The sequence below is a fragment of the Mytilus galloprovincialis genome, chromosome 2 (genome assembly GCF_965363235.1).
Source record: "Mytilus galloprovincialis chromosome 2, xbMytGall1.hap1.1, whole genome shotgun sequence".
Taxonomy (NCBI): Eukaryota; Metazoa; Mollusca; class Bivalvia; order Mytilida; family Mytilidae; genus Mytilus; species Mytilus galloprovincialis.
Window position 1 is genome coordinate 62,536,702 of NC_134839.1, and position 21,055 is coordinate 62,557,756.

General features: G+C 33.7%; 2 protein-coding genes across 2 annotated transcripts in view; one reads left to right on the forward strand and one right to left on the reverse strand.

Annotated features, from left to right (window-relative positions):
- The window catches only part of LOC143064061 (uncharacterized), a 49,333-nt gene extending 38,587 nt beyond the window's left edge, over nucleotides 1-10,746 (forward strand). The window contains exons 25-27 of the mRNA XM_076236574.1: nucleotides 4,923-5,006; nucleotides 5,124-5,288; nucleotides 8,646-10,746. Coding sequence (XP_076092689.1) covers nucleotides 4,923-5,006; nucleotides 5,124-5,288; nucleotides 8,646-8,859 — 463 coding nt within the window. The 3' untranslated portion in view covers nucleotides 8,860-10,746. The remainder of the gene's footprint in view (nucleotides 1-4,922; nucleotides 5,007-5,123; nucleotides 5,289-8,645) is intronic.
- Nucleotides 1-17,808, reverse strand: part of LOC143064068 (KAT8 regulatory NSL complex subunit 2-like) — a 486,386-nt gene extending 468,578 nt beyond the window's left edge. Inside the window, exon 1 of the mRNA XM_076236586.1 lies at nucleotides 17,798-17,808. The gene's annotated coding sequence lies outside the window, so the exon portion shown is untranslated. The remainder of the gene's footprint in view (nucleotides 1-17,797) is intronic.
- Nucleotides 17,809-21,055: the final 3,247 nt, after the last annotated feature.

Below are 21,055 nucleotides of genomic sequence, written 5' to 3' on the forward strand. Positions count from 1 at the left end.
GAACCTTCTACTTATGGTATTAAACATTGTGGTACAATTTCAGAACAATTGAAATACTTATACACAACTTTTTAAACCGACACTAGATTAAAGCTTGTTTTGGGCACCTTTGTACCCCTTATTCCTAAACCTTAGGGACCATAACCCCCAAAATCAATCCCAAGCTTCCTTTTGTGGTTATAAACGTTGTGTTATAATTTTGTTGATTTCTGTTGACTTATAATAAAGTTATTATCCAGAAACCATCTTTCGGACAGGATACCAATTTACGACCCCAAATTTTTTGTGGTTGTATAAAAATGTTGAACATGTGCAATGAAGTATAGTTTTAGAAATCGATTAGGGAGCTACCATTTGATTTTTATGGGGGGGGGGGGCTAGAATGAAAAATTTTGTCCTGCCTTTTTTTTTAGTTGTAATCTCTGTCCTGTCTTTTTATTTTTCAGTCTATTCGGTCCTGCCTCTTTTTTTCTTAGCTTATCCTGACTTTTTTACAACAATTGTCATCCTGCCTTTTTTTTTTTGCCAAGTTACTCATCCTGCCTTTTTTTTTTTTACTCAAAATCCTGTCCTGCCTTTTTTTTCAAATTTCATCATAGCTCCCCCCATAAAAATCAAATGGTAGCTCCCTTAGACTGGATAGGCCTTATAATTTTTTTCCCTCCTAATTGAAGGACCGTTTACACTCAGGGCCGAGTCATCAGCAGGCAATACAGATGTATTAAAACAACCTAGCATCATATTGCTAGTAGTGGGAGTAGCATTGTCCGGTAAATTTGTTCCCACTTTTTTTTATAAAATGTATGGTTCAAATCAAAATAGAATGCTTTTATCTCCTGAATACTTACATTGTACATAGAGATGATACTACTTTGACAAATCCTTGTCCATTAGAGTTCTCTGTCAAATCTTAATTTCACAAAGAATGAATTGCATAACAATGAACTGAGCTCAAAGCAAAGTACTTTAATAATACACTTAGACAAAGAGCTAAATCCAGTGATATACTTTGTACTACAGGTCCTTCATGACCATCCATCCACCCAAACCATATCTCAATAACATTCCATACTACATGATTGGATTCAGAAGTCCTGAAAAAGACATGACTTTTTTTATCTTGTTTTAAGTATATATGCACAGGTTAAACCTTTATTGTGGATATAATCATTCAGTATCTAGCAACTATCAATTTGCTTCATGCACATATTGATATAGGTTGATTGCTCCTCTGTTGGAAATTAGAACACACCTCCATCTAATTTTCGTCAACTGACGAAGAAAAATTCAAAACTATATAAAATGTTATCTAAGACTTGTCAGTGTCTATTTCCTTTGCCACTGAATAAGATTCCATATTTACAACCAATGAAAATCAAATATCCCTCTAATAGACTTAGCATTGAAATCGTTTTCTAAAATGGTAGTTATGTGGAACCTAGAACTAAAAAAATTGAAACAATATATCTTAAATATTTCAAATGCATGTACATTTAATAATTCTCCAAAATTCACTTTATTTTTCCTTTTTTGGTTTTCTGTTGGAGACTGTATATTGACCTCTATGTAGCCTTTTCAACTTATAAAAGGGGGGATACATTTCCATAGAATTAAACTTTTCTGAAAGAATTGATTCCATTTATTTTCAATAAACAATAAATATTGAAGTCTATAACAGGCATCTAGGAACAGGCTCAACATTATTTCTAAACATGTATTAATATATACCAAAATGTGGACAAACCTACATTAAATATTCTACTTCAACGACTTTAATTAGTGGAGTAGATCAAATTAAAAAGTCACAATGGTTAAAAACTCCAATGGCAGTCTTTCCTGCTAAAATCTTGATGTGTAGAATGTGATATACCATTTTTGGGTCTATATACTGTCCTTTAAATTTAGGTCATTTTGACACGGCAAAATATGAAAAAAAATGTAAACTATGGTCTGGAAAGCACACAGTTTGTGATATTTTAAGGTATCTTTACTAAGAAAACCTGCAAATCTCAGTGGCAGATCCAGAACTTTTCAAAAAGGTGTGGGGCTCTGATGGACCAGAGGGTTGCCCACTCCCATCAAGCTTCAATGATTTCTTACATATATGTCATAAGCTAAATTTCCCCCACCCCCTTGGTCTGTCTATGCATCTGTTTATCGTTCTGCGAAATAGTACTAATACTAATTTTTCCCCTCCCTTACCTGGCCCTAGACAGTTGCTTACCTTTGTAAACATTTTATAATTATAGTCAGGTATATATTGATTGAGAGTAACTTACATAGTAGTTAATGGGACTCTTTTTCACACGGTTCTGTGAAATATAATACGGCAAATATATACCCGTACATACTATCCGCATAACACAGAAATCTGATAGATTTTCACTCCTCTGGGAAAAATCAACCTGTGAAATGAAATACCATGCCTGGAAAAAAATTACCGGGACAAATTATCCTCAGGATAAAATATCACAGAGGACGAAATAAACCGTTACATTACATGAGAAGCCGGTTTGGTTACAAATAATTATGTCACGTGAAGGCGCACTGACGTCACAATTTGCATTAATTTTGCAATACACTACAGTTCACTCATACAGAACCCATTATCATGCAAACATGCAACGTGAATGTGATTGGTTATCAAATAATACAGAATTTATGCACGTACAGTTAATATAGAAGAAATTAGTTCATCAAATGTGAGTTCGTGATCTTGTGGTTAAGACCGATGGCTACAGTGCTGAAAGTCCTGAGTTAGATTCTCACTTGGGGTGCTAAAAATATCAGTACATCAGAAGGGTAATTTTCACCCTCTCACACACATCTTTGTTAATGTTCCGGGATTGTTGAAAACTTGCATATTCATCAATATTTGGTTTTGTGGTTTTAACAATCCAGACAGACAAATAGCAATAAGGTGTTTAGGAAAACATGACCTAAAACCTCCTTCATATATGACAAAAATACATGGGAACTCATATTGAATGGTCAAATGTGTTCAATATGAAAATTGAAATTAAGATGGTAAAATCAAATATTAGCCGTTACTGTAAATGGACTTAAAGTATGACTTTTCAGCAAATTTAAAGGGAAATGACACGGAAGGGGCCAAATAGTGTTCAAGGGGAGCAAATGCTATTTAAATTAGTATGCAGGTTTTAAATATAGAGGGAAGTTGAGTCATCTTTTTGGGTGAAGTTAAATACTGACTAGTGTGTGGTTCTCATTGGGTCTAAGCGTGACCAATATTGACAATTTTTCGCAAGCGTGAAACGTGAAAGTCAAATTATTGTGTCATGAAAACGGGAAATGAGGTCTGTCGTGAAAACGGGAAATGGGGTTCTGCAGGACCCCGGAAATGACAAAAAAATGAAAATTGCTCATGTACATAGTGTAAGCGGGATATGGGAATCTGACAAAACAGTAAGTGGGATCTGGGATCAGAATACCCCCCCCCCCCCCCCAATGAGACCCCCTTATGTAGATTTACCTTCTAATTCTATATAAAAAAAACACAAGTAAGAACTACGTTTAATTCACTTTGACTACTGATATGCAAACCTAGAAATATTTCATAAAATAGTGATTGAAAGATTCATAACACTTTGAAAGGATAATTTAGACACGTGTTACGCGGGGAGCATGTTTTAAATTTGTTTACAAATAATAATGTCACGTGATCGCGCACTGACCTCAAGTTGCATCGCCCTTACAATTCACTAATACATGACCATTTTCATGCAAACATGCAACGTGAATGTGATTGGTTATCATATAATACAGAAATAATGCATGCACAGTTTAAGAAGAAATTAGTTCAATAAATCGATGCGATTTTCACTTTTGACACGAATAGGTCGGGTTGACATTACTGTCATCGGAGATAATATTGAGATAAATGGGATAAAACGGACCGTCAAAAAGGTCTAGAGTAGCACATCAGTAGAACCTTAACATTAATAAGTAATACTTACCAAAATTTCTCTAATTAAAGAACTATATAACTGAAATTTCACAAAGATAACGGTAAACATTTTATTATCGATCCGTTGAATTCAGGGTCAACGGAATTTTTTGCGTTGCGTTTAAATCATTGAGGCCATCTATTTTTATTGCGGGTTCCACATATATAAATCGGAATTAAAGAAAAAATGGAATGTTGTTAGCAGAATCAAAACAGAAATGATGAACATTGCAACATTTTCAGCAAAATATAAATAGGATGGAGGATCTGTGTATTCACATTATTTGTACAACTCTCCTTATTCATGTGAAGCGTGTGCTTTACATCGAGGCTTGCTATGCTTATCATTGACGCCACAGTACTTCAACCAATCAGACAATGTTTATTTTGGGCATTTGACTTTTTTTAACTCAGATTTTGGAATATTTTAATCGAAATTATAGAAAAATGGAATGTTGTTAGTACATATAAAATAGAAAATGATGAATACTTTTAGCTAAAGATAATTTGGATGGGGGTTCTGTGTATTCACATTATTTGCACAACTCTCCTTACTGATGCCATATTTTGGAATTTCCGTGACCTAAATGGTTCGCGAAAATTAATATTTTTATATATAGTATAGTAATCATATTTTATGTCATAAATTGGATAAAGACACTATGTTAAAGTTTCAAATTCAGTTTTGGTTAAAAAGTTTTTTTATCTGAAAATGCCTGTTCATTTGATGTTGGTTTTCAGCATGTCCAGTGTTTGTTGTTTTAAAATGGTTTTTTTTTTCTTCACAAGAAACTTGGTTTAGTGTAACTGCTTGTTTAAACTGTATTTTGGCTGATAAAATAAAATATTTTTCCTACCTACCGACCCTTCAGTCTGAAGGTACAGTCGGAAAACAGCAAACAAACATATTTTTAAGGTTGGCCTTATGTTTCTAAGATTTATTTGTTTGTTTCAGGACTAAAGGTTGGCAAGGTATTGTTGGTAAACCTCCTACAGCAGAACAATACAGGACAGCTTTGTCGCAGTATGATTTGTTGGTGTAAGTAAATAAAGATTAGTTTGTTCTTTAATCCTCTAAAAGAAGGGTTTTCTGTTTCAATGTGTAGTATAATGTATGTATTGCAACTCTTATGTTATGTTGAATTCTTTTTTGCAGATACTGTGGTCATGGTAATGGTAACAAATATCTGAATGGAGATGATCTGCAACAACTAAAATGTAGAGCAGCAGTATTTCTCATGGGATGTAGTAGTGGTCAGTTACAGACTAAAGGGCAGTTAGAAGCTTCAGGAATGATGCTCAATTACTTCCTAGCTAATTGGTAAATATCTATACTATTAAACGAGAAGACCTCATTTTGTGTGTCGCTTCTCTTCCTTCCACAATAAATCAATCATCATGCCTCTGTGTCCTATAGGTAGCATGCATAGTCGCATTTGTCATCCGTTCTTATGATTATTCAGATTGAGTTATTTTGGGAGAAAAACGACAAAAAAGAAGTCTGGAAGTGATTCCGTCATCGGATTGACTTTTAGTCATAGATAAGACTTCCGGTTTGAAACATGCACAAACACAACCAATCGTATGATAGATAACAAAAAATGAAAAAATGAATAGCCAATCAAATCATTCTCCATATCATGGTGTTTAGATCGCAAGAATCACAACTATTATACCTCCTTATAGAGGACAATTATTTTTTCGCGTTTATCTACATGTAAACTACGATTATACTACTTTAATATATAGAGACTCTCTGTATTCTGTCTACTCTTTCAATTGTTTACTATTTAAGGGGTCATACCAGTTGCATATAGAATCATATTCAAAACAGTGTGGCTGTGGCCATAGATTGACGACCTAAATTATCCCATTGACTGGGACATATTAGGTGAACGTTTGTCTGTAACAACCACTGCTCACTACTTACTTATTATAGAATTTAAACTGTGGGGTCACCAAAGGTTCTTAACGCCTTTAATATTAAAATAATCCGAAAAATTAATCAGGAATAACTTTATGTTTTGATTTATATTATTGATATAAATCAAAACATCGTGTTATTCCTGATTATTTTTTTCTAATTACTTTATTTAGGTGTTGAGAACCTTTTGTGACCCCACAGTTTAAGTGTCTTTAACAAGTACATAGTGAGCAGTGGTCGTTACAGACAAATGTTCACATAATCTAGACTGGGATAATTTAGGTCGTCAATCAATGACCACAGCCACACTGTTTTGAATATGATTCTATATTAGAATAAGTAAAACATGTGACACATTTTAAAAAAACCAATTGCATGATAGATAACAAAAATGAAAAATGAATAAGCCATTCAGAGCGTTCTCCATATCATGGTGTTTAGATAGCAAAAATAACAACTATAATAAAAGTCTTATACCTCCTTAGAGAGAACAATTATTTTTCGCGTTTCATTTCATAGTGTAAAGATCACAAGAACCAAAACTATTATACCTCCTTAGAGAGGACAACTATTGTTAGCGTTTATCTACATGTAAACTACGATTATACTACTTTGATATATAGAGACTCTCTGTATTCTGTCAGGGACTTTCTATGTTAGTATAGAAAGTCCCTGATTCTGTCTACTGTTTTCTTTGAAATGTTTACTATTTAAGGGGTCATACCACTTACATATATATATATTAAAATAAGTATAACATCCTCAACTTCATCTTAAACTACCTCGACCAAAAACTTAAACCTGAAGCGAGACAGACGGATGACCGAACGAACGAACGCACGGATGCACAGACTAGATGGGGCATAACAATTTATTGTTGAAAGTGAAAATAGTGATTTGGCAAAAATGAAAGTAAGGTAGAGATTAGAGGGAGGCAGGACCTTTTTCTGGGCATCGGGATCGGGTGTTTTGAAGCTCGGGATTTGGGGATTGATCCTTACGGGATCTGAGGAATATATTTTTCGATTTCGGGATATGAAATTCTTTAAATTTCTGCATCTCGGGATTTCGGGATCAGGACCCCTCCGACCACCCCTCAAATTAGCCTTAGTCGGTCTTAGTTAGTCATTTATACAAGATTCATATCCTACCATTGGCATGTTAGTAAGGCTCTCAAAAGAAAAAGCACTGATGGATTGTCCTTGAAGCATATTTTATTAGACTTATAATGGTCTATTATACAAGCAGTTACATTTATTTGATGTTTGAAATGGTGCAAATTTTTAATTTGATTTGACTTTTACCAAAAGAAGCATTGTAGCAAAAGAGAAGAATAATTGTGGTCTGAGTCCAGAAACACGAAAAATAATTGAATTTAACAGAAAGGAAACAAATATCGGTCTTTGGAAAAAGGGAGAGGGCTTTTGATACCTTTTATGAAATTCTCCATACATACTATCTTTTACAAAAAATCATCCTACAACAGTTCACAAGCTGTATGTGCCCGCGATTTCGCGGTTGTGTTCTAGTACTTATTTATACTCATAGTCTACACGCATGTGATCAAATATTCTTATAAGTTCTTTGCATGTATAGTTTCAATATCAAGTCATATTGAGGGGCCTCAGTGGCCAAGTGGTCTAAGTAGTTACTACTTTATTCACTAGCCAGTCAACACTGGGGTTGTGAGTTTGAACCCCGCTCATGCAGGTGCACTTGAGTCCAATCTTAATTTACTAGGATTGTCAGTTTTCCTATCGAAGGTCAGTGGTTTTCTCCAGGCACTCAGGCTTCAACCATTAATAAAAACTGGCCCCAAACCCCCCTCCCCTAAAATAGCCTAAATGCGGTGCTTAAAAGTCACATTAAAACAACAAAAATTCAAAATCAAATCAATACTATAGTGACATAGATGTCTGCTTTTATTGTACATAATCATACAGGGTGTCCATTTGTCTGTCAGTCCAGTATTTTTAGCGCTCTCATATATCCAATTCTTGCAAGATTTTTATCAAATTTATATCAAAGATATATGTTAGCAAGGTTTTGAACAAACTTAAAAGTAAATGCAGATCAACATTTTTCAAGAGTTATTTCCTTTGCGTATTTTGATAATCAACACAATCAGTCATTATATGCCTTTGTGTTAAGAATATTTGTCAAGATTTCAGTCCTCATAACTCCATGTTTCAGACCTCGAAGGTAAGCCCAACCCTCCAAAAAAAACAATTGTGTCTGATTTCCAATTTTTTAAGTTCGTATTTGAGCTCAAAATGAATATTAAAAATGAGAAACATGACAATCAGTAGTGTCAGATTGAGGAAAAATGCACACACTACGAATTAAATGGCATTACAATGACCTCCAAATGTATGGAGCTCCATTGCTGCCAAATAACGATGGTCTGGGTACGGCCCCGTATGACAAAGGTTAACTCTGCTGGAAATATTAGTTTCATAGAAAATTGTATTGAAAAAGCTGTCACATGTGCAATTCCTGACACATTTTTTTATCAAACTCATATTAAAAAATTCTAATTAATATTAGATTTCTTTAAATGTATAAAATGTCATTGACTGTTAAATGAATAAAAAAACTACAGACCGATAGACACCTTAACTCACTTAATATTATTTTTCCATAAATATTAAATTCTATGCATAAGAATTACAATTTTTTCCTATGTTAGCCTACATATATATAACATATATAAATAGTTGAAATAATAAATATGTATATGATTTATTTTTACAGCCCATGCATTGTTTCCAACTTATGGGATGTAACAGACAAAGACATTGATAGATTTCTAGAACATTTATTACAGTCGTGTCTCTCTGATAAACCTTGTGATGTGTTATCTAAGATATCATCTGCCAGAGAGGCTTGTCGTTTACCTTTCCTCATAGGAGCAGCCCCAGTAGTCTATGGTTTTCCTATTGTCACTAGAGTTGATAAGTCTTCATGATGACATGCTGATCAATAACATAGAGTTTATAATATTATTTCCTGTATTAACCCATTTAGTAGATGTAGACTGTTTGTTTGAATATGGTAGAGTGAATGTAAACTATAAATGTAAAATTTTATCAATTTTCTTGAACGGTATTAATAATAGTGTGATTGTATGTTAATTGCTAATTGTGATTCTAGCTTAGCAGCACCTCAATTTTTTTATATTCATAAACATTTCTCAGACATATCTGACAGGCTGATTTTTTGTTTGTTTAGGTGAATGCATGCATGTGGAAACTTCAAGTACATGCAAAGAAGTCTTGTTTACAAATTGATTCATCTATGAACCAACCAACTTCACAACAATAGAGAGTTGCGATCTTCTTAGATCTATTTGAATTGTTATGTTTACTTCATATTTTTTTTATCATCCAGAACATAATATGTTCAAACCAAGGATCTGGAAATTTTTTCACCTAATTTCGGTCTTTTTCATATAACTTAAAAGTTGGTGCCCCTTTTAAAAAAAAGATTGACAAAATCTCATTACTGCTATGCTCATACTCGTAGCATCAACGAACTTGTTTCACTGTTGCATCGCATTTACTTCATGATTTATCCTACCATTTTCCTAAAATCTTTCAAGAGCAATTAAGGGAAGACAGTTTAAAAAAAATAAAATGATTTTAATGACTCAAAATGATAATTTTCTCAGTCATCTCTTACGTTTCTTTCTATTCTGAAGTCGAAATTAAAACCGGATGTAATGCGACAATACTAAAACGAACAATTCCAGACACATTTCCGGGATTAGTTTTGTTTATCAAATTCACCAGAAACATAGGCTTTTTAATATTTTACCTTTAATAGTGTAAGAATATTAATGAAAATAGTTGCACTAGCTTTATTTAGCATGAAATTATTTTAAATTTATGATTTACTGTCAAATCTGCAGAAGAGAATTTCAGTCATGCATATTACATAGTAAACAAAGTACGTGTGTTTTTTTCTACGTAAATTAAATCAAATTTTAATTTAATTTTAAATCATAATTGACAATTGTCTTAGCTGAAAAGTAATTAAATAATGAAGACAGTTGGTATAGAATTTCAATTTCTTTATAATATTAGTTCAGAACTTGTGATTAATAGCCAGGTGGGAATTAAAAACACAGGTAAAGAGATTAGCAATCATTAGCCAATAGCTCCCGAGGCATTAATATAGTAATTAAAAGGGCCCCCCAGGATTATACCACTTTACTGTAGTGGCAGTTTAATTACATAAAATCGATAACAAAACAAAAATATGTTCAAAATGGCGATTTTGAAACTCGATCTCAACGAAATGACCGAAATTATTTCTGTTGAAGTATGAAATTTGACCTAAATCCCAATATATGATTTAGGACTTTTGATTTTTTGAATTGTTTCCGGACCCTTGGTTCAAACATCCATAACTAAAAAGAATTATTTTCAATCATCCATAAAATGGTTATTTCACCTTTCCACAATGCTTTGTATCAATTTTCATAGAATTTTTTTTTTCTGTCATTTTATGCCATTGAAAAATAACAAAATTTTGATCCCTCTCATTAAAAAAATAAATATTTTCCAAAACTTCAAAATTGTAGATAAGAACTATCCTGATGGTTACAATGACGAAGTTACATTTAAAAAAAATAATGAATAAGTAACAAATAAACACAAAAATTTCATTAACTTAAATGTCCTGAGTGTTGTGTTATATTAGCCTGTCAGTATAAAATCATCATACCTTAATTAGATAACAGCATATGAATATTTCATTGATATATATTTTTTGTATTTTTATGTTACATAAATTTATTGTACATAATTATTTATTATGATGTGAATGAGAATAAAGTTTTACCAACAATGAATACTTCTTCGTTTTGATCAAGTCCTTCAAGTATCATTTTTGTAATGATAATTCTATAGCTTGTTTTTGTTGTCATTTGCCATTGTTTAAAAGTTAAAGAACTGTTGTCACATCTTTTATTATTAATCTTGTATATAGCTCAAAGAGAGGCGAAATATACCACTAAAGGACATTAAAAATCATTATTCAAAAGTGAGCTGAATATGCAATTGCCAAAAATGAAAAAATGTCAAAAGGACAAACAACATAACACAAAACACAACACAAAACACAACATAGAAAACTCAAAACTGAGCAATATGAAACCCTATCGAAAAGACCTTGAGTGATCTAAGGTGCTTCAAAAGTGTAAGCAGATCCTTCACATGTGGCACCTGTTGCGTTGTTCATGCAAGCACAAACATGTCTCGTAAAAAAAAAAGAAGAAAAATAATACCACAATGACCTACTGGTCTGTGAAGAGATTTAAGAGCATACAATAAAGTAGCAAGTGCAGATCATTTTGCATCCAACTTTAATGCTGTTTTTCATGATAAGCTTACACAATTTCTAGAGAAACACTCACTAATCAAATCAGTTATGTGGATTTGAAAAGGAAAATAAAAATAACGTTTATTTAAGAACTCAAAATCTACTGTGGAGGCATAACATATTAGTCAAGTAAAGACTACTTTTCTACCTTGAAAGGAAGTTGTATATGACAGTACTTGTATAGAGTTTTGATGTGCTGCTGTAATAACTACACAGCAATGTTTCATTAAGAATTCTTTCAAATTGATAGGCGTTTTATTTTGGGAGTAAACTATAAAGAAAAACTTGTAAAAATACATATTTCAAAAAAACTATGTCAATTGGACATGCTTTGATACTATATATGCCCTTGAATTTTTACTAGATAACATTTTTGTTCGCTTTGGAGATTCCGTATATCGTCAGATTATCGGAATTCCAATGGGGACTAACTGTGCACCACTTATTGCGGACCTGTTTTTGAATTGCTGTGAGTTACAATTTATGACAAAAATAAGCAAAGACCCATCGAAACAACATCTGATAAACAAATTTAATAATACTTTTAGATATTTGGATGATATTTTGGCTCTCAATAATGACGACTTCAGTATGTATATTAAAGAAATTTATCCTGTTGAACTTACTTTAAATAAAGCTAATACTAACAATGACCACTGCCCTTTCCTCAATCTTGATATCTATATCACTAACGGAAAGCTGAATACTAAAATTTATGATAAAAGAGATGATTTTCCATTTCCTATCGTTAATTATCCATTTTTAGATGGTGACGTTCCCTTGTCACCATCTTTTGGTGTTTATATATCTCAACTTGTACGATTCGCTCGTGTATGTAACAATGTTTTAGATTTTACCGAAAGAAATGTATGTATTACTGAAAAATTATTACACCAGGGTTTTCGATATCACAAACTAGTCAAAACATTTACTAAATTTTATCATCGGTATAAGGACATCATTCGTAAATATAGCTCAACATGCAGACTTCTTATACGTTCAGGTATTTCACATCCAATTTTTTATGGAATATTCTTTATAAAGCACAAAGGTGTCAATATTCAACTCAAAAACTAACAAAACCTTTGAACAGACTTATTAAGAAGGGATATAGTTACGATACTGTTGTCAGGTCATTAAAGATTGCATATTTTGGCCTTAATATTGATTCACTTATAGGGTCTTTGCATCGGAACTAAACACATTTATTCAAAAACCAACTGTTGGCATGACACGGGTTATGTTCTTCTCATATATGTTATGATGGTATGATACTAAACCCCTCACGGGAAGGATTGTGCCTGATGTTCATATGATGAAATCATAATCTTTCAGTCAGTTTAATTGAAGTCTGGAGCTGGCATGTCAGTTACTGTTAACTGCTAGTAGTCTGTTGTTATTTATTTATTATTGTCATTTTGTTTATTTTCTTTGGTTACATCTTCTGACATCAGACTCGAACTTCTCTTGAACTGAATTTTAATGTGCGTATTGTTATGCGTTTACTTTTTCTACATTGGCTAGAGGTATAGGGGGGGTTGAGATCTCACAAACATGTTTAACCCCGCCGCATTTTTGCGCCTGTCCCAAGTTAGGAGCCTCTGGCCTTTGTTAGTCTTGTATTATTTTAATTTTAGTTTCTTGTGTACAATTTGGAAATTAGTATGGCGTTCATTATCACTGAACTAGTATATATTTGTTTAGGGGCCAGCTGAAAGACGCCTCCGGGTGCGGGAATTTCTCGCTACATTGAAGACCTGTTGGTGACCTTCTGCTGTTGTTTTTTTCTATGGTCGGGTTGTTGTCTCTTTGGCACATTCCCCATTTCCATTCTCAATTTTATTCAAACTGAAATATCTTGAAAAATAAGTCATGAATTATACATTTTCAGGCTCATACTTCCACTTAGAACTTCTCTTATTGTAGCTCATACTTTGTATACTGCTTAGACATTAGAAGTACTTGATTTCTATTTATGTCCAAGGTAAATAGGACTAAGCCTCCATATCCAAAAATATTCAGAAGCATAAAAACTAAAGCTGTGCAAAGTTTCATGCTTAATTGTGCTAATATATTGGACTTGGCCGTTGGATTATCAGTTGAAAAAAAAATATTATTACTAAGAATTAATTACAGGTTACACAAACTAGAGGCTCTTAAGAGCCTGTGTCGCTCACATTGGTCTATGTGCATATGAAACAAAGGACACAGATGGATTCATGACAAAATTGTATTTTGGTGATGGTGATGTGTTTGTAGATCTCACTTTACTAAACATTCTTGCTAGTTACAATTTTCTCTCAAAGCTAAACCATCTGATTGTGCCTATTCACATTCCCATTTCGTGTATAATCCTGCAGGCCATGTAATTTCTGGAGACCTAAACCACAGGCACTCGTCTCAGAAAAAAATAAATCTTATAGAAAAGGTTGAGGTTGACACTCTTTCGGAGTGGGTAAAATCAGTGAGGTCATTGATTCAGATAATAGTAAGTAAGCTTAACCCTTTCCTCCATAGATTTTTTTTACATACTTGATTCGCATAGGGTTGTTTCAACAAAACAAAAATCATGCATTGGGAAAACAAACATTTCATCAATGAAATTCCAGTCGTATATTCTCATGACTATCTTTTTTATATTAGATAAAAATTTTTATTAAATCTGATACAGATTTTTCGTAGGAGAATGTTTTAACTGATGCATTACACAGGCGTCAAAACTCAAAAGGCGTCATTATGGAGTAAAGGGGGTGGCGCCATAATGAAGGAAAGGGTTTTACAGAGTCATTGAGCACCAAAGCTCCTTCCGTCTTTAAAGATCCTCAGGTCATAGAGGAAATGTCTTGCCTCCATGACAGATATGTTGTAGTTCCAGCTGACAAAGCCTCGAACAATATTGTTTTTGTTTGCAAGAAACACTACATTGACTGCCTGATTAAGGAACTTGGGATCAATAACACACTTGGAAATCCTACATATAAACTAAGTACGCTTATGAAGCAGGAAATCCTGGAAAACCACAAATTGGTTCTAATCTCCTTTGGTGTTAATCCAAAGGATGAAGACCAGGATCTTCCATCCTTATATTGGATTCCTCAGCTTCAAACGAACCCTTATAAGGAAAGCTATATTGCAGGTTCTTACAAGTGTTCCACTATACCGCTTTCTTAAGTTCTTACTGCCATACTCACTGCAGTCAAAGAAGGACTTCAGAAATATTCTGAAACGGCATATTCAAGAAGTGGTGTTAATCAGATGTTGATACTGAAAAATTCAAAAGAGTTCAATCTCAATCATTAAAACATTGTACCAACATTAAAACCTTTGATTTCTCAACTCTTTATATCACTATTCCACATGCTTAACTTAAAGCTCGACTGAAAGAACTTGTTAGCTTATGTTTCCTTAACGTAAAGGGCACCAGACGTTTTAAATATCTAGTTTTGGGCAGGAATTCAGCTTACTTTGTGAAAAATCATACAGAGTCAAGGAAAAAATACACAGATGAGGATATCACTGGCATGCTGGACTTTTTAATTGACAACATATTTGTTGAATTTGGAGGTTTGGTCTTCCAACAGACTATTGGAATCCCAATGGGTACCAATTGCGCTCCTCTACTTGCAGATTTGTTTTTGTATTCCTATGAAGCAGAATTTATCCAAGGGCTTGTACAGAAAGGAGAAAAGAAATTATCCCAGTCTTTTAATGTCACCTTTCGGTATATTGATGATGTACTGTCTCTTAATAATAATTGATTTAGTGATCACTTACATTTAATATATCCAAGTGAATTTGAAATTAAAGATAAGCTACCGACAAATCTGCTTCATATTTAGACCTTTTTCTCGAAAAGACTACTGATGGTAGGTTGAATACCAAAATTTATTACAAATGCGATGATTTTAATTTCCTATAGTCAACTTTTCATTTCTGTGTAGCAACATCCCAGCGGCACCAGCATATGCAGTATATGACCGCAGAGGTTGAACCCTGAACAGTTCGGGCAAGTATGGACACAACATTCAAGCTGGATTCAGCTCTAAATTTGGATTGTGATTATATAGTTAACACAGTATAGGTTTCTGACACAGAAAGAATGTGGTCTAATGAACTTAAATTTTTTTTTGCCTTTGAGCAATTCACTATGCTGTTGACTATTAATCCTGTCAAAAAAATGTTTGAAGAAATTTTCTTTTCATTTATGAAATCAGAAATGAGAAAAATTGAACACCCCTCCCCCACCCAATTTTTTTTTCACATGCCCCTTTCCCTTATTCCAAAACTGATCTCAATTCAAATTGCTAATGGAGTTTGCAACAATAACTAGTCATTTAAATACATCATAAAATATTAAAATGTAAAAAAAAAGTGCTTGTTATCACTGAATGGTAAAAATTGTTTTAATTTATCAGTTGGTAGTAAAAGTGAATATACATTGTATATTGTATAAAACAATGATTTAAGTTGATTCAACTACTATTCTGGACAAAGAAAGATAACTCCAATTGAAAATTTCTTGCTATTGCGCAATATTGTGCAATTAGATATTTCTTGCTGTTGTGCAATACTGTGCAATTGAAAATACTTGCTATTGCACAATACTGTGCAATTGAAGATTTCTTGCTATTGCGCAATACTGTGCAATTGAAAATTTCTTGCTATTGCACAATACTGTGCAATTGAAGATTTCTTGCTATTGCTGAATACTGTGCAATTGAAAATTTCTTGCTATTGCACAATACTTAATATAATAATTTTGGATCCTGATTTGGACCAACTTGAAAACTGGGCCCTTAATCAAAAATCTAAGTACATGTTTAGATTCAGCATATCAAAGAAGCCCAAGAATTCAATTTTTGTTAAAATCAAACTTAGTTTAATTGTGGATCCTTTGGACTTTAATGTAGACCAATTTTAAAAGGGGACAAAAAATTAAGAATCTACATACACAGTTAGATTTGGCATATCAAAGAACCCCAATTATTCAATTTTTAATGAAATCAAACAAAGTTTAATTTTGGACCCCGATTTGGACCAACTTGAAAACTGGGCCAATAATAAAAAATCTAAGTACATTTTTAGATTCAGCATATCAAAGAACCCCAAGGATTCAATTTTTGTTAAAATCAAATTAAGTTTAATTTTGGACCCTTTGGACCTTAATGTAGACCAATTTGAAAACGGGACCAAAAAATAAGAATCTACATACACAGTTAGATTCGGCATATCAAAGAACCCCCCATTATTCATTTTGATGAAATCAAACAAAGTTTAATTTTGGACCCTTTGGGCCTCTTATTCTTAAACTGTTGGGACCAAAACTCCCAAAATCAATCCCAACCTTCCTTTTATGGTCAAAAACCTTGTGTTTAAATTTCTTATATTTCTATTTACTTATGGACTTTACTTACTTAAAGTTATGGTGCGGAAACCGAGAAAAATGCTTATTTGGGCCCCTTTTTGGTCCCCAATTCCTAAACTGTTGGGACCTCAATTCCCAAAATCAATCCCAACCTTCCTTTTGTGGTCATATACCTTGTGTTTAAATTTCATTGATTTCTGTTTACTTATACTAAAGTTATTGTGCGAAAACCAAGAATAATGCTTATTTGGGCCCTTTTTGGCCTCTAATTCCTAAACTGTTGGGACCAAAACTTCCAAAATCAATCCCAACCTTTCTTTTATGGTCATAAACTTCATAGATTTTTATTAACTTAAACTAAAGTTATAGTGCGGGTTTTCGGACGACGACGGCGACGACGACGCCAACGTGATACCAATATACGACCAAAAAATTTTCAGTTTTTGCGGTCGTATAAAAATGTACCAAATTAATGAAAATTGTTAAAAATTGACTATAAAGGGCAATAACTCCTTAAGGGGATCACTTAACCATTTTGGTCATGTTGACTTATTTTATTTTTTTTGGGGGGGGGGGGGCAGCAACCCAACTACCAGTTGTCCATGTTGTCCATTTCATCTGAAAATTTCAGGGCAGTCAGATAGATATTGACAATTTAACCCCATGTCAGATTTGCTCTAAATTCAAATGGTTTCAGAGTTATAAGCCAAAATCTACATTTTACCCCAATGTTCTATTTTTAGTCATGGCGGTCTCAGTTTTCTTATAGAAGACTTGAAATGATTGTTTAGCAGTAAAAGTAGTAATTTACAATTCTTATAGTTTTAGTCTTATTTTAAATTTAGAAATAGTAAGTAATAAAAATTATGGTGTGCATAGTTCTGTATCTGTTTGATTTCAACGAAGAATAAGGATATTTTATTTCCAATGAAAGGGCCCTATAAAGAGCTTTTATAAAGTCGCTGCAGTGGCTTATATGTTCAAGCAAGTTGTTTAGGGGGTGGAAGTCAATAAAATTTACAATACAAAGATCTACAAAGCCATGTGACTTTAGAGGGGGGGAATTGAGGATGACACGGACAAGACTTGTATTTTCATAAATTCATACTTTGTACTTAAGGAGAAAAAAACTTATGTAGATCATCCTACCTACCTACCTATCCTCTTCGCTCCTTGTGGAGCATAAGGTCGCCACAAGATTTCGCCATCCAGATTTGTCTTTAGCCTTTGTTTCGGCTTCTCCCCATGTCATGTCAAGCTCCTTTAGTTCTACCTCAATTGTTCGACGCCAGGTGGCTTTGGGTCTTCCTCTTGGTCTCTTCCCCTGGGGTGTCCATCTAAGAGCTGTCCTGGTTATATTGGATACAGACATCCTGAGAACATGCCCAGCCATCTGAAGCGCATCTGTTGTATTTCTTTGAGGATATACGTGGAATTGGTCGTTTCGAGCAGATAGTTACCCCAAGGGTGACTGGGGTATAGAAATATGGTCACTTGGTCTTCTCCCGACCGGCAGTAAAACGCTTGCTGAAGTGGGGCGTCCGTTTGGCTGTGCGGGATGTATCAAGTTCGCAGTCACGTCCGTCAGTAGGGGACGTTAAATCCGATGCCTCGTGTAAAGAGAGTGCCATGCTCTTTGCACGTTAAGAACCTTTGCAACAACTCTTTGAGGGGTCCGTAGGTGGCCTGTTGCAAGGCAAAATTTCTGTCCCTATCCAATATACCCTCATTTTCCAGTGGCAGTCCAAATTTCCCCGACCATCATCCTAGATGGCCTCTATTACAACAACCTACCTATTGTATTTATTGTGAACTTGTTCTCGTCCTGAATATGCATGAAATATTTGCCACTGGACGTTAAGCAACCAACAATCAATCAATCAATCGAGCAGATAGTCATTTGAGATACGGTTTGGCCAAAAAAATTTACAAATTCGCCTCAGACAATTGTGGTGGAAACTTGAGACCGATCTCGAATCTGTTTTTGTTACTCTCCAGCATTCACTTCAATATAGAAGGACAGATTTAACATTACTGTTATATAGCCTGATCTTTGTTTTTCTGTTGTATTGGCTGGACTTCCAAATGGGTCGTAGTCTTTGAAATGCAGATCTTGCCTTGGTTAGCCTACTTTTAATATCTTTTTTCGTTGGATTTTCTGTACTAACGACAGTTCCTAGATAGGTAAATTTATCTACATGTTTGACTTCTGTACCCTCAGCTTCTTTGTCATCCTATTTGACAATTATACATGTAATGGGTTTCAAACTTTTACAAGATTGTAAGTAAAATAACTAGAGGCTCTCAAAAGCTTGTGTCGATTACCTATATTTACTGTTGTTTCGGCAATCATGTAAAATAAGGTTAAAATCATAATTAATAGTATGAGATACTATAAGTTATTAGATAAATGGATACTTTAATAGTATTAAAGATAGTAACCAAAAACTGCAAAACTTCCTTAAAATTACTAATACAGGACAAGCAACCCAACAACCAGTTGTCTGATTCGCCAGATTTGCTCTTAAAATGCTTTAGTTTCAGGGATATAAGACAAAAACTTCATTTTATCCCTATGTTCTATTTAAGCCATGATCGCGGCCATCTTTGATGGAGGGCGGAATCATCGGATACAGTGTTAAACTAAATACCTTATTAATGATGATTTTAACAATTTTTATTAGATTTGGTCCACTAGTTTCAGAGGACATTTTTGTAAACGTTAACGACGACGGACGACGGACCCCCAATGACGAGAAGACTCGCTTGGACTTCGGGAAAGGTGAGCTAAAAAATGAAGTCTTTGGAAATACATATTGACACTTCTATCGATTGAAGTCTCAGTAAAACAGAATTACTGAATAGTTAAACTTTAGTCTGTGTCTGAAACTAAACCTACAGGTTGCTTATTTCAGCTATTTACGAACGAATCAAATTTTGACACTGTACGTGGAAGATTAAAAAAAGGTAGTAAAACTATTAATATAAAAAAGAAGATGTGGTATGATTGCCAATGAGACAACTATCCACAAAAGACCAAAATAGCACAGACATTAACAACTATATAGGTCACCGTATGGCCTTAAAAAATGAGCAAAGCCCATACCGCATAGTGAGCATTAAGTTGAAATCAAATAGACAATGCCATGGCAAAAAAAACAAACAAATAACGACCAGAAGATAAACAACAGAACAGGGCCGTAACTACATTGAGGCAAATGAGGCAAATGCCTCATGTTAGAAATTTCAAAAATAAAAAAAATGAAACAAAAGATTGTCTTAATATCAAATTGTGTTCACAGAAAGTGTCTAAAAAGAAGCAAGTTCTCTTCACTCTCTGGTGTCGCCCCTGCATGTTTTTCGTAATCCATGTTTCTATTTTTCTTTTAGTTTTCAGAGTTGATGGTCTAATGTTTGTACTTCTGTGTCCCGGGTTTTATCTTTTGTTCAGTTATTGTCCTACTTTGTGACTAAAGGTTGATGGTCTAATGTTTGTACTTCTGTGTCCCGGGTTTTGTCTTTTGTTCAGTTATTGTCCTACTTTGTGACTAAAGTCTGAGTGTTGATTTTAATTTGTAAACCTGTGGTTTTGCAATGTTTGCATGCCCACCGATGTCGAGATATTGTGCAAGAAAATATTTTAAGAATATACGATGCTACAAGACACAGGAAAAAATGGTCGTTTCTGCATGGAGAATTGAACTTGATTACAAAGAATACAAAACTTTCTCTTTTTTTTGTAGAATAAAATCTAGATAGCTGACATAGGTTTAAATTAAAGTAAGGTCACCAATTTCCCGGTATCAAATAATTTGAAAAAAAAACAATAAAGTATTGCCATATGACCTTTTACATTGAAGGGTTAAACTTGCATTAAATCATGTTCAGACACTTTAACAGAAAATAAAGGAATATGGAGTAAATGTGCACGAAACCTAATCGCACACAAAGTCAATGGATAGAAAAAATACTAATGATCAATGGTTGCTGGAGGGTCTTCGATAATCAAAAAAAATCTTTAGTGATATTGTTGGCTTTTTTCAAAACTACCTCTACCCTTTTTTATTGGGAAAATATGCGTCCTTCTCATCAAATTGGGAAATTTAAAGTAAACCACAAATTTGACTGAAACTTCAATTTACAGACCCCTGTTTTGAAATAAGACCCCTTCTTGTCAGTGAATATACATAAATAGACCCTCAAATCTGCACATATAGTCATTTTAGGCATGAAAAATGTTTAAATGAGTGTTTTTCAGTTTGTATTTATGCACAATTACTACTGAGACTGCACTGTTGGGAATAAAGTTGTCTTTTTGGGAATAATGTTAAGCCTTTTTTTCAAATTGGGATTCTTCTCCAGGGGAAAAAGCCTTTATTCTTCACTAATTTAAGGCAAATAATATCACTGAATA